Raw genomic sequence first — 15,975 nt, 5'->3', positions numbered from 1 at the left:
CTGGAGCAGCCCATATCTGCTTTCTCTGGAGAAGTCCCTATTTAGTTTTTGGCTTGAGTGGAGTACATACTGTTTGTCTTCTTATGCCTGGCTCCTTTCCCTTATCACCATGTTCTCTAGGATCCACAGGGTGTTACGAACCAGAGCTTCACTCCTTTCGAGGCTCTATAATATTCTACTCTGGATACACCACATCTTGTGTACCCTTTCTGCAGCTGGTGGACATCTGCTTTGATTCCATCTTATGGCTATCAGGAGCACTACTGCTGTATGCATTTCTCTGTGCTACTGCTGTGTGGGATGAGTTCCCAGGAGTGGAGTTGCAGTTCAGACTGTGGCCTATTTAATGTTTGGGGAACTGCCAGACTACTTTCTACCCTGCAGCACTGCTCAAGGTGCCCAGCCCTCAAACCCCCAAGCACTGGCTTTGACTTTCTTTTACAGCTGTCCTTGTGTGTGGAGTGATGTTATGTTCCAGTGCCCAGATGGTGGGTTGTGGGCACCTCTTCCTGAGATCACTGCATACCTCTGTGTCTTCTTGGAGATATCTTTTCAATCCTGTTGTCCATTTTCATAGTGGGGTGTGTTATTTATATATTCTACATATAAGTCACTTACTAAATATATGACACAAATTATGAGTTACTTACTTTAACTTTATGTGTCATGGCATGATTCCAGAGCCAAGTTTTCAGATCCATCTCACAGCTGTTTAGTATCATATATGTACACTGATTATTTGACTTGTCCCATGTTGACTTAATCCAAGTAAGCTTGATTTCAAATAGTTAAATGTTTTATGTACTATACTGCCTTTTTGAAAATAGTTTTGCACCTAATTTTTATATGAAAAAAAATAAAATTTCAAAACGAAGGGAAAAGGAAAAAAAATACATATAATGTTATGTTTTGAAAATCATCAAGTTCTGAATAGAACTTTGTTTCTTTAGTTTTGTAGACATTTGATCCTTTCAGAAAAAGGTCATATTGAATGGAAGTTGATGTATTTTACACTTCAGAAATATTATCCAACTAAAGAACAATATGGAGACACCTTACAGTTTTGTCGGCACTGCAGTATTCTTTTTTGGAAGGTAATAATTTTAAATGTACTCTTGAAATTTGAGGGTTGGAATTGGGTGAAACAAACTGTTCACATGTATTTAAAACGGAAAGGTAAGAAAAAGTAGAATATTGCTTATGATGAGAAAGCTAATGACAATTATTTCACCATATATTGGGGTGGGAACAGGTGTCTATAACGTGTGCATCTTGTGTCTTGAGTCAGCAGTGTTAAAAGCTGAAATGCAGGGCATTTCTTCTTGTGAGTACACCATCTCCCTCTCGTGGACATTAGTATGTAGCAGGCACTGAGGGAGCAGGGTGGCCTGACAACTCATCCACTGCTGCCTGCATTTGGCCTCTTATGTCCTGTCTTTTTTTTTTTGGTTTTTCTCCGGTTCCAGGAACCGAACTCACGACCTTGCGCTTGCCAGGCAGGCGCTTTGCCACTGAGCTAAATCCCCAGTCCCCTTATGTCCTGTCTTAACAGGCCCACTGTCTGCAGTGACCAGGATACACCTCAGTTCCCGAAGCATATGCTTAGAGCAAGGGGCCATGCAGACATACAGGCTTCAAAATAAACCTACACTGTTCTTACTTAGTTGATCAAAACTAAAGACTATCAGCACTTATCTGCAGGTAACAACTTAGAAACATCTTCAGCAATTTCTGTCTAGAGAGTAAATGGGGAATCTTCCACCCGCTGGCTTCCTACTAGTTGTTTTAAATCCCTTTGTCTTTAATGACAACAAGCTTTCCATGGTCAGATGTGGGCCCTGTGGACTGCTGCTTTAGTACAATGTGTTTCCTTACTGTGTTGACACTGTTTGTCATTGGAATGCATTTACATGGTTTGCCTGGTGTTTGAATATGTTTAATAGGATATTTTACTGGGGGAAAGCTTTGAAATGATGGAAGCTGGTACCTGGCGTGAGCAGACAGCCCTGAACCTGCTGACCCAGGCTGTCCTGAGGAGGGGCCCCTCCTTGATGTGTCCTCAGGTAGACAAGGAATGGGCCTTCTGAGTTTAAGGAAGTGAGGCTTTTGCTAGTAGACACCATCACCTGCTTTGAGTGTTTCTTTTGCTTTACATTTATCTAAATCCACTGTGAAGTCACAAAGTGAGTGCTAAACGTTGGAAAAGAGGGAACTGCTTTTAATTTTTTTCATTTCAAACTCCTATGAGAGAGTAGCTCTATTTATGATCCATGGCTGACCCAAGAACTGAAAGATGTTGAGTTTCTCTTGTATTTTTATAAGATTGGTTCTTTTTACTCTATCAGAGGTAAGCAGCATTATGAACAGTTGCTGATGCCTCCAAAAAAAAAAATCCATGAGGTTTGCTATTTGAGTTTTTGTTTTATATCTTGGTGTGACTCCTGCTGTCAGAATCAAAAATGGCAGGATACTCTCTCTCACAAACAAACAAGGACCATCCTAGACCCAGATTCATCCTCAGCCTTGGGCACATCTTCCTCTGTGCCCTCACTTGGTGTTGGCACCTGACCTGCCCTAGTCCTTCCAGGACCAGTGCACTGGCTTCTCTTCTGTCCTGTCACCTAGTTGGATGACACATTTATTTTGAATTCATTGCTTGTCTTCTTTCTCCTGAGCAGACTGTTTTATACTGTGGAAATTTGTTAAAGTCATAATGCTTCTGTCAGGGAAGACACAGCCATTGGACAGAAGGCTCTCAGTTTTATATGATTGTGTTTTTCCCAAATCAGTGCCTGAGTGTATTGGAGCCCTCCTGTTGGCTAATTAATAGACACACATACTCTCTCCATGGTGTCTGTGCTGTTAGGCAGCATAGGAATGTGTTACTTATTTCCTGAAATATGTAAGATCATTTTTTAAAATTAAACTCAGAGATGAGTTTTAGCTTTCCAAAAGAATTAGCCCGTCTTGCTACACATAATTATGCTGTGGAAATTTAGGATGAGCCCTGGTCTTCTGGTCTGGGATGCACTTCCAGCCTTGAGCGAAGTGATGCCACTCTCTGTTGTAGTGTGGTCCTAGGGACCTCTCAGCTCATCTTCCCTCACTAGACATCTGTATCAGTCAGGGTTTACTAGAGGAACAGATATAAAAGATAAACAAATGTATAAGAAATTATAAGTTTGGCTTATAATGGTCAGCTACAGAGTTGGATGAGGAAGTGTGCAGAGGGTGTCTGCATGCTAGAGATTGAAGAGCCCAGCCCCGGGCCTGGAGCTCACTGCAGTGTTTGTATAAGTCTGTATCAAAAGGCTGATGGGTCTGTGACAGAATGTTGAAGAATCTATGATGAAGGCAGGAGAGCCAACACTGGAAGGCTGAAGAGTCTCAGACGGAAGCCCAACAGTCTACACCACAAGCCAGAAGACGACCAAGCTGAAGGCGAAGACGAGCTCCTCCAAAGAACCAGCAGCCAGTCCTTTTTCAATTCCTTTTTTTTATGTAGTCTTCCCACTCTGGGGAAGTGGGGGTTGTCCTCTACACCAACACCCTCTGCATGCCTGCCTCTTGCACAGGCTCAGGATGAATACAAAGTAAGCACCCTGGACCCCTTCTGAGTTGCATAGTTAACCTTCTAAACTTCTCAGATTAACACAATCAACAACATCCCAGGAGGGTAAATTCAGGTCCTTTTTACCCCAAGATATAAAACTGCTGAGTCACTTAGCCAAACCTCTAGACTCCCCAAGTTGACACAGTGTATCAGCCATAGCAATATCCATGCAGAGGACCAGTAACACACATTTCTGCCTCTGAACCATAGTGTGAAGTATAAATAAGGGACGCCCTCTCCTGTTTTAGCTGCCAAAGCCATCAGTGGTCCCTGCCCAGGGCAGGAAGCCCTAAATATCTTAGGTGCGGCCACATGAAAGTGTGTGCTGCCTAGGAAATGGTGTCTGCTACTCTTCATTTCTTCAGCCTGTAAACTGAGACATTGAAGTCATCTCAGACCTGTTAAAAAGGGCAAGCAGGTGACTAAAGGTTAATGGCCTCAGCATGGATAAAAAGCCAGTTACCATGTTGGACATGGGGCCATTCTCCATACCCTGTCCTGCCGCCTGAGGCAGGTCTTTTTTGCATCTGTTCTGGGTCTGCTTTTTTGAAGAGTGATGCTTATACTTTCTCCTTGCCTTTGTGGCCTGCCTCAGTGACCCTCACCAGGTCACCAGGTGCTGAGAAAGGCAGAGTTAACAAGTAGGTGTTTTTATACCTCCCCCTCCCTGTTCCCTCAATGCACAAAACCCCAGTCAGACACTGTAGACTCACAGAGTTCAGCAAACCAGGATGAGGATTTGGCATTTCTGTGTCACTTCTTATCTCAGCATATCAGTTGCCAAAAGTAAGGCCAAACATCCAGCGAGGACCTTGCAAGCCCATGTGGCTGTCAGGAGCAAAGTTGTAGTGGGAACTCCAGACCCCACCCGGTTGTCCCCTGGTTTCTGATGAGTCATCTCCATATAAGCAGGAGTGGGGTCAGGAAACCCTTGCCATCTTCCCTGAGGAGCAGTGTCAGAGACAGGCTGAGGCTCCACTGTGGGGCACTGGGGTGTTTGCTGAACACCTGCTGTACCGTTTTCAGGGTGAAGTCAATGTGGAAAAATCAGCACTTCCTCCTACTCTGTCCATGAACATTTCTGAGGATTTTTCTGTGGCCCCATGATTTGTCCATTTGAGAAACTGAAAAGAAATGGGTTTTTCTCCTTGTTCCAAAACAGGGTATCTGATGATACCTTGTCTGCATAATATTTTGTATTGTCCAAATTTAGTTATTTGATATTTTTAGTTACTTTCATAAAAAATATACATCAAACCTAATTGTTAATTACTTCCTGCTCTTTGTAATCTGATTTCTCCTTTCCTTCCTTTGCTGCATTTCTTGCTGGTTCTTTTCTGCGCCATGTCAGGACTACCACCTTGCGTGGCTATTCAAGGTACTTCTGGGTCCCCATATACACATTTGCATCGCATGCTGCTCTGCCCCACCTGGCAACTCTTGCTGAGACTGTAGACCTGTCTGTCTCTGAAAGCTCGTTCTATAGGACATACACGGCCCCAGGCTGGGAACAGCAGCAGCCCCACATGGCCTTTGGGGATGGTGACAAATCTATCTCTTTTTTTCCCCCCCCTCTGATCCCTCAACTCTAAGTAATGTCAGATCCCTCACCCCTGCTGTGGGCAGTGGTCCTGGGTCTGATGAGCCCAGTGTGGCTGGAATGCACATAGGTGGAGGCCCCTGTGGCCAGAACAGCCCAGCTGGTGACAGAGGACTCAGGATAACGAGCAGCCAGGGAGGCAGACAGCAGTCTCCTGTGTGAGAATCCCCAACTCCACTGAGACAGTGCTGGGGCCACTATGTTGTAGTGTTTCTCACTGTTGAGGTGGGGCTGGGCTCCCTTGACTAAACGCTGTGACTTCTCTCTAGGTATGGCTGGCAGGGTTAGTAACAGTGTCTCCTGACCCATCTTTCCCCTGCAGGACTCGGGACACCCCTGCACCGCAGCTGACCCAGACAGCTGCTTCACACCTGTGTCTCCACAGCACTTCATTGATCTCTTCAAGTTCTGAAGACAGTCCTCACCATGCTGTCCCTGTTGGAGGCTGCGCATTGTGCTTTCTTTGTGGTATCTGGTAGTAGATGTTTCCTGTGACCAAAAGCCATGGCGGAGTCCCGGAGTCCCTGAGTCCCTCACATCCGGAAGGAACATGAGAAACTGCCCCTCGGCCACCACGTAGAGGAAGGCATTATTGAACATTTCCATCTCTAAAGGAGTCAGGAGATCCAAGCAAATCATTTCTATTTCTTTAAAACTTCTAAGCACATTAAAATTTGCAGTTTTGTATATTTACAAATATAGATCAAAAAAGATTTTGGAGCCTACATTCTGTGTTGGATTGACACAACCAACCAAGAATATGCTTCATAGTTGTCAGATTACAGTTTTCCATCTTACAGTAACTGGGGCACAAGATAAAACAACTGATCCTTGTAAATACATTGTGCAGAATATTTATTTTTCTTAAAATGTAATTTCACAACTTCAGTGACTGTGCCCATGTGAGTCCTCCTTAAGTCCAAGGTGAACCTAGGTTAACACTGGGCATTTTTGTCTTGGTGTTAACCCCCTGGGTTGTGAACTGTGCCAACTGTCCATAGTAAACAGTAGTTGGTTCTGTGATCCTGGGTACCCCTGCAGCCAGGAGCAAACTCTGGATAGAGCCTCTGCTGTGGAGGGGTAGGACAGCCCAGCGAGGTCTGCACTGGACTTGGGTAGAGGGTGCTTCCAGAGACAAGAAACAAACCATGTCTAGTTGTTGATTCCACTTTGTCTGTTTTGCATCTTACTGAGAAAAGTGCTGTTAGTGATTTTTGATATCATTTAAGCCTTCAAAAGATTGTCATATTTTTTAAATAATGCATGTCCATTTTAGAAAGTCTTAAAAATAAAATATAAAAAAAAATTAAAATCACCTATAATTCTACCATACAAACATAGGTTGCCCTTGCTAAAAATACAAGAAATTACCCCTCAGCATTTGTAGTGTAAATATGTTTCATGGTATACTTCATCTTTGAATGAGTTGGGTTTCCTAACAAATTGTTTAAAACTTTTATTCTAAACATATTAAAATTTCTAAACCTACCAGTTTGTAAATGTTGATCAAAAAAGATTCTGGATTTTCATCCCTCCTTTTGTACTGAACAAACACAAATGACTAAGAATTACAACTTCCCTCAGGTGCAGCACAGACACCAGGGCCACTGTGTGAACCCCTGGAGTAAGTTCTTCAAAAACCATAAGCAACTTGTCTGCCAATTTATAACCAGGATCATCTGCCTGCATCTTACACATGACTTGGAAACACAGTTTTCACTGGCTGCAGTTCACAGGATGGTACAGCCATATCTGATATGGTGACCAAGAAGCATCACTACACACTCTTAAGGCACCATGGTGACAGGTCACATTTCTCAGGGCTTTTAGTGTGTGTTTCCAGGTTGCCAGCCTTTCTGAAAGGGAGACTATTGAGTGTCCAGTTTTTGTGCAGCATGGATACTCTGTTCGTGCTCTTATAACAACTGGACATGATGTTGGTTTACTTACTGTGAGGAGGGGTGTTTCCTCTGTGTACTGATATTAAGGTGGGACATTTCATCTGTGTATTTATTGGCTATTTGTGTTTTCTGTGTGCTCTGCCTATCTTTTGGGGTGTTGTCTCTTTCATATTAATTTCCTCTTAGAAGGGTATTAACCTCTTCAATTTACAGTTCTTCCCATCAGTGGGTCATAACCTTTTAGCTGTTACAATGCTCTTTGTGCTATGGAATCACACATACCTGCATTTAACTTGTATAAATTGAATAATTTCTCTCCAATAAAAGTAACTACACTCAATACCTTTAGCCAGTAGGGAAGTGCAAATCAAAACTACATTAAGACTCCATCTCATGGCTGTCATCAAGAATGCTGGAAGAATGCAGGGGAAAAGGAGTACTTCTGCACTACTGTTAGGAATGTACATTGCATAGCCACTGCGGAAATCAGTATGAAGGCATTTCAGAAAACTAAAAATAGAGCTGCCCAATGACCCCACGATACCACTTGCTGATATTCCCTGTTTATGGGGATACTGGCATACCTGTACTTCAGTACAATTCACAAAGCCAAGACATGTAGCCAGCGTAGGTGCTCATTAATGGATGGATAAAGAAAATATGGTGTATACGTATGCACAGTGGTGTATTCAGCTGTGAAGAATGAAATTATGTCATGAACAGGAAAATCATGGAACTGGAGATTGTCCTGTTAAGCAAAATAAGCCTGACTCAGACAAGTACCACATTTTTCCTACTATGTAGAATTTTCAAAAAAAAAAACGAGCCATACTGAAGGTGTAGGGAGGACCTAGCCACTCCCCTCTGTGTGCTCCTGGTGAGGAGCTGCCCCTACCCGCTGTGCATGTTGGTGCAGCCCCACAGGTGAGCAGAGGACACCAGCAGGAGGCTGAAGAGTCAGGGCAGAGACAAGGGTAAGAAAGGCAGCCCCAAGGTGTGGTAGTCACTCACAGATGCATTTGAAGAGTACTTGTGAACATAGGTTCTGTTGGAGGGCCTCCAAAAGGAGGGTCCACCCTTACTGGATAGACTCAACTGTGACTCACATAGCTGCAGCAGAGGACCCCAAGAGCCCAGGGCCAGATGGGCCCACTCACTGCCACACTGGCTGTGAGGGCCACTCATAGCTGCCCCAAAAGCTGATGTTACACCCAGTTACAATTTCCCTTTGCCAGTTTTGAGATTCAGAAAGATGCGTTTCATACCTGATCTGTGAATACATGTGAGGAAGAAAGGACCTGGCCGAGCAGGTCAGGATGAGTTTAGTAACAGCATGCGTACACAGGCCGTTCAGGTCTTACACAGAAACTGGGCTGCTTCACAGCAATGTTTAAGGGCTTGACTATGCATAATCTTTGCCTGAAATGCTTTTAAAATCTGTCACGTAAGCTTAGGGTATTTTGATCTTTTATCCTGCAAACTTGTTGAAATACTGTGGACTCCTTAGGATTTACTATGTGTGCGAAGTCATGTCATCTGCAAATAGACATGGTTTTACTTCCTCCTGTCCATCTAGATACCTCTTACTTTTTTTTCCTTTATTTTCTGTTTGGTTTTTGTTTTTTTTGAGAGAGGGTCTCCCTATGTAGTTTGGGCCCACTCACTGTGTAGCCCAGGCTGATCTCAAACTCAAGATAATCCCCCTGCCTCATCTTCCCAAGTGCTGGGATATGTGCCTCCACACACCGAGCTCTACTTTTTCGTGCCTACCTTTCCTGGCTAGAGCTTCCTGCACGTACGAGTAGACAGCAAGAACTGGCTCATCTTCCTGATCTTAAGAAAGTGTTCTCAGCCTTTTCCACCAAATAGGACATCAGTTGTAGGTTTTTCATAGATACTATACATTGGGCTCAGGAAATTTCCTTCAGTTCCTAGATTGTTTTAATCATGAAGGGTTATGGGTTTTGTCAAACACTTTCTGCCTTTGCTGAGAAGGGTTTCATCCTTTCAAGCGTACTATGTTGGTTGATTGTTGTTATGTTCCTGGACTGAGTCCTCCTTGCTATGCAGGTCTGTCATATTATTCTCTTGTGATGTCTTAGGTTTTGATGTCAGAGTAGGAATAGCCTGACTGGATAGGCTTGGAAAGTGTTCCTTCCTGCTCGCTTGTTTCAGTATTGAGATTGACGCAGGACCTTTGCATTGAGCCACATCCTCAGCCTTTTTATTTTCTATTTTGAGATTGTCTTGCTAAATTGCCCAGGCTGAGCTTGAACTTGGGATCCTCCTGCCTCAGCCTCCCAGAATGCTCAGATTATAGGCATGTGCCACTATGCTTGGTCTTTTTTTTTTTTTTTTTCTTTTGGTGGCAAGAGTTTATGAAGTCTCTTTGTTTGTAGAAGTCCACCAAGCATTGACACCTCACTTTCTGTGTGTTTATTTGCATTTCCTTGTGGGACGTTTCTCCACATGATTCCCCTTAATAGGATGAGGCTATTTTTTTTACATATTTGGATTAAACCTTTTCTTTTTGTTGTGAAGGTCTAACAAAGCAGGTAAGTGGATGGTAAACCACAAAGAAGGATGTGACCTGAGCAGGACACACTGGCTGTTGTCACCACAGGCGACACATGCCTGACTCCACTTCCTGTCCCCAGATTCCCTACCTAGCCCAGTATCCACATGAAGCCCACAAGGTTCGCATGGGTGTGAAGAAAGTGTGAGGAGGCTTGCCTGACACGAAGCTGGCCAGCACCGTTGCACCCCTGTGCCACAGCGCCCTCAGCTGACCCTCATCTGCTCAAACAGAACTGCGCTGTCTTCACTGTGTCTGCTCAGAGGAAGAGGAGGCCCCTCTGCTTTGCAGAGAGGTATTCTGCCAGCCCTATCCTGCTGTCCATTTCTCTAGTTCTCTAAGGTGTAAATGTTGGTCACTGATTTGAGATAATCTATTTGAGATTTCCTCTTACCTCCCCTTTTGCGGCATTCTATAAGATGTACATTTTTATTTTAACTTGTCTCTAGATACATTTTAATTTTCCTTCTTCTTTGATCTATTGGTTAAGAGTGTGCTTAATTTCCAGATATTTGTGGATTTTTTGCTTTTCCATCTGGTATTGATTTCTAGTTTCACCTCACTGCAACCAGAATATTTTTCATTATTTCAGTTTTTTGAAAAGTAGTGAGACTTGTTTTGTGACCTAACATGCTGTCTATGTGGGAGACTCCATATGCTCCTGGACAGTGTGGGCTCACTGCTGGTGGTGCATGGTATGGGGGTCATAGCCTCCTCCTAATCTCTGGGTATACTGCTGAGGGGGTTGCTGGGGCCCCCCATATAGAGCTTCCCTAACCTGTCTTCAGGCCCTGTCTCCATCTCCCTTGTACTTTGTTGTAAGCTCCAGTGCTTAATATGTGTCCACTTGTTATATCTTCTTGATGAGTTTTCAGTGCTTTTAATTTAAATGGATGTCTAGGACTTCATAATTCAAACAAGACTGGTCAGGAGCCGACTGAGGCTGGAAGCATGAGTATGTACACTGTGTATCAGAGTCCAGACACTTGTTCTGAAGGATAGACAGTATTTGCAACTTCTTCTCCCCACAGAGATACACAGCAGCCACAGGCCATCCACACACATGAGCCACTCAACTGCATTCCCAGCTAACTGGATGGTACAATGTGAATTTCATGTTCTTTTGTAATCTCTCACCGTTTGAAAATGTAAAACTGTTTTGAGCTGTGCAAGGACAGGTCGCAGGCCTGGCCTGGGCCACAGGGTATAGTCTGCCAGCTCTGTCTTTCTCTCTTCTCTGGTACATGTTTGACATTTTCCATTTACAATCTTGCATGATTTTAAAGTACTTTTATACTTACTATCATTTTTATTGCAAAAATAATGTGTGCTCTTTGTAAAAAGTTTTTTAAAAACCAAAAAAAAATTTAAAAATATTACCCATAATTCTACGTCAGCATAACTACTCATAATTGATATAGCTTTCAAGTGTTTTATATTACTTTTTAAGACTCATAATATATTCCCAAGTAAAAAGTCAGAGAAACAGTATGCACTAGGACACAGCCCTCTCCTGCACAGACCCAGAGACTGGGGCTTCGTGTGTGTCTTCCAAGGAGTGAGCTTCTGTGATCACCAGTCTGGATCCCCAGAGAAACTCACATTTTCATGTGCATCTGCAGGGTGTCTCTGAAGATATTTTAATGAACAAAGCTTGTTACCATCTCCTAACTTATAGCACCAGTTCTAAAGTTTCCAGGGAGCTATTTGAAACCTTAATTTCTGAAGAGGAAAGAAAAGTCATTGCTCAAAAAGGTGAAAATAAAGCAAATAATATCTCACATCACATTTACTTCATCCAGATTTAGTTTCCTTGAAAATACTGTTAAATGATGTAAACTTTGTAAATTTTTAAATTATAAAAGTATTTCCCTTAAACCCCCAACATTAATTTTTCCTTAGTATGAAAATTCTTAAATAGAAGTAATTATGTAGGGACCAATATCATTACTTGTTTTGCAAACAAAAATTCTACCCAACCTTTTTCACTAAGTGGAAAATCTTATTTGCACTTCTGAAAACATGTGGAGGCATTAATTTCTGAAAACACCAATCCTTGTACATTGATACCCGCACAGAAGGGAGGCCATAGTCATGATCTGGGAGAGACATACCCCACCCCATGGTGTCTCAGCAACAGCAGCAGGCAAGGGTGTGGACAGCATAGCTCACAACCCAGGTGCAGTGGGCAGCAGAGCATGGCCACAGGCCCTCAGGAAGAAGATGACCCCAGAAAGGGCCAAGGCAAAAGCAGATTCCTAGAGCCACCTAAAAAACTCCCAGTCAGAAGGCTCCATCCACCTTCACCTTGTCATGCCCCAACCTCAGTGTCCAGAGGCCCTGTGCCAAGCTGATACCAGGTCCTTCCTATGCGCCAGGGTGGCCATCTCCTCTCCACCCTTCCCCTTCCAGGGCCTCTGCCCAGACCCAAAACAAACACTGGAAAACTGCCAGGGGATGACTGTCCACTCTATATATTTTCCTTCAGTAAATGCAAAATGCATTAGGAAACACTAGCTTTTTGCTTGTTTTTGTTTTTTGAGACAGTCCGTTACTCAGTCCAGGTTGGCTTTGAACTGTATTCCAGGCTGCCTGCATGGCCATGCTCACAGCTGCCATGTGCAGAAGAGCTCTGGTTCTGAGCTGCTTACACTTCCCTGTCCTTGCTCAGGAATTGGAGAGGAAGGTGCCCACTGAGACCCTAGAATAGTGGTGGCAAACCTATGGCACATGTGCCACAGCCAGCTGTTACTGAAAGCTCTGAAAGATTTGCCATCACTGCCCTAGAGCATGGACCAGCAGTGCATCAGCTGTGAAGGTACTCTGGTCTCAAGGCAGTGAGGATGGTTCTCATTCTTGCTGTGGTTTTAAACATTCATGTTCACCATAGAACTGCTAAGTCAGGAGGAAAATGAAGTTATCTCACTGGATGGACCCAGTGGCTGTGCAGCCAGCATCAGCCCAGGGAAATGGGTGAGTGTCCGGCTCAGCTGGAGCAGTATACAGGCCACAGGCCACAAGACCCCTGTGCCATGCAGTATGTGTGCAGCAGGGCACCTGGACCCAAGAGCTGCCCAGGACAAGATTTAACTGGAATTTAAGAAGTTTTTTCTAACTTGTAGGAAATACCAGGATGAGAGAATTACTAAATACCACAAAGAAAAAGTGGCATCATCTGGAAAAACCATGGGAAGAAGAATGCAGGCTTTCCAATTTTAAAAGATTTTGGAGATCATGGTACCTAGTTTAGGAGGGAAAAAGCAGCAAAAAGACCTTTTCCAGACAATTGGGGAACTTAAACGTGGCCTGCTATGTTTCCACATCCTTGTGGGTTTGAGGATACCATCCTGGTGATAGGATCTCAACTCTGGTAAAGACATAACTGGGCTGTCCACATCACCAGGATGATGGATTCCCCCATCAAAGGCCACCAGACCCCAGTGTACTAAGCTACACTGGACCAGCTTGCATTTTAAAAAATACAGACTGCCAAGATAATTGAGTGGCTAATGTAAATATTTTGTTATATCTCATGTTCTAAGGAGTCATAGCAGATAAATGAGAGTACAGGGTATTGACATTGGTAGGTGAAATAAATAAGGGTACAGGGTGCTGACATCGGTGAATAAAGTTTAGTCCACCACACAGACCCGGGACTTTCCCTGCCACCTGCAGAGGGCTGGGCTCTGCTTATTCTCCCTTGAAGTCCCCCTCCAAAACTTTGAGAAGTAGACAACATGGGACTGGCCTGGCCTGTTAGCTCTTGGCCATTATGACAAGCTTTCCAGAAGTCCAGGCTTCAGGGACATTATTTGCACTGCTGAGCTGAGGGACCATGACAGATTCCTGTTCTACATGTGTCCAAGCTGCTCACACCAAGTTGTTCTTGGTACCAGTTGATCTGTTTCTGCCTTTCCTCTACTACCGGAATGCTTGCAACCTGAGAAGTGGACATAATAAGTCCACTCCTTAAACCAAAAAGGTTCCCAGTGACACCCATAGAAACTGCTTGATAGCAGATGCTTTCAGTCAGTCAGGTTTCAGAGGAAGTCAGGAAAGACCTTTTCTGCAAACATAGCACCATTTGTGCCCTGAGATAAAGCTTTCCCTTAGTAAGCTCCTCATCACCTGCTGCAGCCTCTTCCTCCTGGCCCAGAATAGTGCTCATATCCATCTCTGTGGAGCCAGGGTCAGGAAGGGGAAGCCCCAGCACCCAGAATGCCCCATGCATGACCATATGCTTGGCCAAGGCTTTTCCCAGTGATCCTCCCCAATGCACAGAATGAAATGTGAGAAACACCCAAAAAGAAAAGCAATTGCAATGCCAGGGACATCTAGATACAAGCCAGGACAAATTCACAGTGATCCACCTGACTTAGCCTCCCAAGTGCTAGGATTACAGACATGTACCACTATGCCCAGCTAACTTGTGGTGGTGAAAGCCTGTAATCCCAGCACTCAGGAGGCTGAGTCAGGAGGATCACCTCGTTTTGAAGCCCAGCCTAGACTACCTAAAGTTTAAGGTTAGCCTGACCCTGTCTCAAAAAATAAAGCAATTGCTATTAAACCTCCCCTACAGAGAAAAACATCCCTGCCACCTTCTCATTGAGGGCTCTCCATGGGCCCTTCCCACTGGGTGCCAGCTGTGCATGTGGGAATCTGATGCCAGCCTGGTGAATATTAAAAAACATGCCACAAAGAGCTGGGAGCAGGGAAACATGTCATCCAAACATCCAAAGAAGAGCTGGTGCCCACTGCAGGTCAGCAGATCACACAGCAACACAACCCACTGCTCCTGGTGGTGGTCAGGAGGCCGCAGGTTGGTGTAGAGGATTGCAGTGCCAAGTGAATCTGACCTGGCACATGAACACTTGCAGAGATTGCAGAAGGCCGTGTGAGCAAACAAGCCTTAAACTGCCACAATCTGAGGTGACCACTCAACAAGGCACGCAGTCCACAGTGCCCCTGCCTCGAGCTGTCTGTCCAGTAGGGATACACTCAACCCAGAAGCATTTTAAGAGTGGACAGACAGGCAGGATGCAGTTGAGACCAGGCTTTTACCACACAAAGGTAAATGTCCAACTACAAGCGAATGGCCCCACAGGGAGAGAGCTGTAGCCAAAAAACATTGCTGGAGCTTGCAGAGGCTAGCTTCCTTGTGAATTCGGTGTCCACGACTTAGGTCTATGTTCCACATGAGTCTCTACATCATTTGGTGGAAGGCGGAGACCAGGAACAGCTTTTCTGCCCACCAGCACCAGTGGACCCTTCGTTATCCAGGCAAAGGCTGATGAACACTAACTGCGCTGTCTGTTGGGTCCAGGGCCTCCTGCCATTAACCTGAGCTCTACGACAGGCGCTGATGACAGCGCTTGGAGCCTGACTGAAGATGAGGACAGCCAGGGGAGTCAGGGTCTCACGGCTTTCCAGCCTTTGGCTCTCTGCCCCCCCACAGCCCTTGTGAAGGCCGCGCTTTCCACCCAGAGGACTGGGCCACAGGCCTCATTGCCACAGCTCTGCTCCCTCTGTTCCCTAACAAAGCAAGTCTTCTTTCAGTAGGAATTTTATACTTCTCAAGAACTGGCAAAAGGTGTGTCACCACCTTCCTGCTCTTAGAAAATTCCATGTTTTCCTTTCAGTGAGATTTTTCCTTGTCAGTGCAGCTGTCAGGACTTAGGTACCTGAGCGTGGCTCACATGGCCAAGACCAACACCAGGACAAGAAGGTGCATGTGACACCAGATGCTGATGTCAAAGGCCCCAGGCAGCAAGGCAAGGGCTGTGCACAGCTTGACGATCACCCAACAGAAAGTATGTGGCAGTTCTCAGCTTTGAAAGAACTACAAAATGGTGGAACAGTCTCTTACCTGAAATAAACTGAGCATAACTTCATCCTATCCAACCCTTGCTACAGGATCTGGGCTCCTTGACCAGAAGCAGCAGCCTTGCAGCAGGAGGAGCCACACACTGCAGTCTAAACGTGCCTGGAGGCTGTGGCATCTGCTGACCTGCTTCTTGGCAGAGGCCCTTGCATCTTCATAGGGGAGTGAGCTCTTAGGTGGGTCTCGGGCATCCGTTAACCTCTCATTGTTTCAAATGTTTCTTAAACAGCTATCAGAGACTTGCAAAATTATCATTGCAACTCTCTTCAGGGCCTATGCAGGTGTCCCAGTTGCTTGGGCAATGGGGTGTCAGATGAAAGATGACCCTAATAACCAGACTGAGTGAATGGCTAAAGCACATAGGGAGAGGGTGAGGATAGACACAATGCCCAGCTCTCAGGCAAG

The 15,975-nt window shown here is 44.7% G+C and overlaps 1 protein-coding gene across 3 annotated transcripts in view; it reads left to right on the top strand.

The window, feature by feature from the left end:
* The window catches only part of Fbxo25 (F-box protein 25), a 43,432-nt gene extending 36,719 nt beyond the window's left edge, over window positions 1–6,713 (top strand). For 2 of the 3 annotated variants that reach the window (XM_005373865.2, XM_013515055.1), the window contains 2 exons: window positions 951–1,094; window positions 5,536–6,713. In XM_005373865.2, coding sequence (XP_005373922.1) covers window positions 951–1,094; window positions 5,536–5,625 — 234 coding nt within the window. In that variant the 3' untranslated portion in view covers window positions 5,626–6,713. Of the gene's footprint in view, window positions 1–950; window positions 1,095–4,964; window positions 4,992–5,535 lie in introns of all 3 variants that reach the window. The other variant, XM_005373864.2, reaches the window with a different exon arrangement.
* Window positions 6,714–15,975: the final 9,262 nt, after the last annotated feature.

This window comes from Chinchilla lanigera, unplaced genomic scaffold (assembly GCF_000276665.1).
Source record: "Chinchilla lanigera isolate Chin_1 unplaced genomic scaffold, ChiLan1.0 scaffold00002, whole genome shotgun sequence".
Lineage (NCBI taxonomy): Eukaryota > Metazoa > Chordata > Mammalia > Rodentia > Chinchillidae > Chinchilla > Chinchilla lanigera.
This window is presented reverse-complemented; position numbering and strand designations above follow the sequence as displayed.